Raw genomic sequence first — 1,308 nt, 5'->3', positions numbered from 1 at the left:
AAGCAAATTTATTTGAATACAAAATAATTTAACTGAAAATGATAATTTGCTACATTAAAAGATATGACTGAAATATCTAACATAAATGCCTTAAAGTATTAACAGCACAATAAATAGATAAATAAATAGATAAGTAAATAAATAAATAAGAGCAAATGGTGCAGATACAAACATGGTTTTCCATAATAAAAATAATTTATGAATATTACTGAAACATATAGGGAGGTTGATTGTATTCTAACTGAAAGCAATGAGAGTTTTAAAGGAAAGCTTATACTGTGAGATGCAGTGTTCTATTCCAGGGGATGTCCTCTCCACTTTGTCTCAGGACTCACTCCTGCTCCTCACTCAGTCTTGCCTGCAACTTGGATGAGGCTAACCAGACATCTGCTCTGACTACCTCCCAGGCACAGGGGCTGTGTTTCTTCTTTCTCAGGTACACAGTGATCCTTTCAAAGTATTTCTTCATAATCATCCTGGGGTTTTCCTGGGTCAGGGGAGGTTCCTGCATCCCCAACTGCTGCACACAGTCTTTGAAGACATTGAGCTGCCGGTAGAGGTCATTGCAGAATGCATCTAGGAGGATTGCATTCCAAACAGCAGATGACTCCTTTGATCTGAAGAGGTTCAAGATCTGCTGGGCAAGATCTCGCAGGACAGGGATGACTTGAGCCTTCTGGATCTGCTGGGCATCCAACTTCTCCAAGGAGAATCCAAAGTCCTTCCTGTCCTTCAGGCAGGAGACAGGGGAGAGTGTTCTCTTTTGTTCCAGAAGAGTCAAGTTCTGGAGGTTAAAAATCTGGGACAGGTCACATCCTAGAGAGCAGGTTGACCAGTAGGTCATCACTATCAGGATCATGAGGAAAGGACAGAACCTGGCCATTGTGAGTCTTGCAGATGCTGATGGCTCTCTGGGCTGTGTTTGAGTCTTTTCTTCTAGGTTGTCTGACAAGCCTGCTGTGTGCATCTCTCTTAAATAGGGGCAAACACAAGTTTCCCCTTTCTGAATTCCCTCCCCTTGCTCCCCAATTCTCTTTTCACTTTCTTTACCTCACTCTCTGCTGTGTCTGGGCATTTTTTTCTCAAGAGTTTGGGTTCCATCATTGCTTTCTCTTTCAATGTTGCCCTCAGAAAGTTACTCTACAAGGTTTCTCTTTAATTACACTTAAATTGTCATTAATCACTATTCCACAGAACTACAGTTTCTGTTAGAAATTTACACAACTATTACAAACACAAAATCTTCTGGTATTGTGCTTAAAGTCATTGTAATTCATTTTACAATCATTTTTATTTTACTTATATCTT

General features: G+C 40.1%; 1 protein-coding gene across 1 annotated transcript; it reads right to left on the bottom strand.

Annotated features, from left to right (window-relative positions):
* Nucleotides 1–331: 331 nt before the first annotated feature.
* On the bottom strand, nucleotides 332–883 carry LOC127679974 (interferon alpha-12-like). Its single transcript, XM_052175536.1, has one exon. It carries the CDS (start codon nucleotides 881–883, stop codon nucleotides 332–334), a length of 552 nt encoding a protein of 183 aa, XP_052031496.1.
* Between the last annotated feature and the right edge of the window lie 425 nt (nucleotides 884–1,308).

This window comes from Apodemus sylvaticus, chromosome 3 (genome assembly GCF_947179515.1).
Source record: "Apodemus sylvaticus chromosome 3, mApoSyl1.1, whole genome shotgun sequence".
Taxonomy (NCBI): Eukaryota; Metazoa; Chordata; class Mammalia; order Rodentia; family Muridae; genus Apodemus; species Apodemus sylvaticus.
This window is presented reverse-complemented; position numbering and strand designations above follow the sequence as displayed.

Bases quoted from the DNA above. Each gene is read 5' to 3' on its own strand.
- LOC127679974 (XM_052175536.1), bottom strand. From the start codon at position 883: ATGGCCAGGTTCTGTCCTTTCCTCATGATCCTGATAGTGATGACCTAC.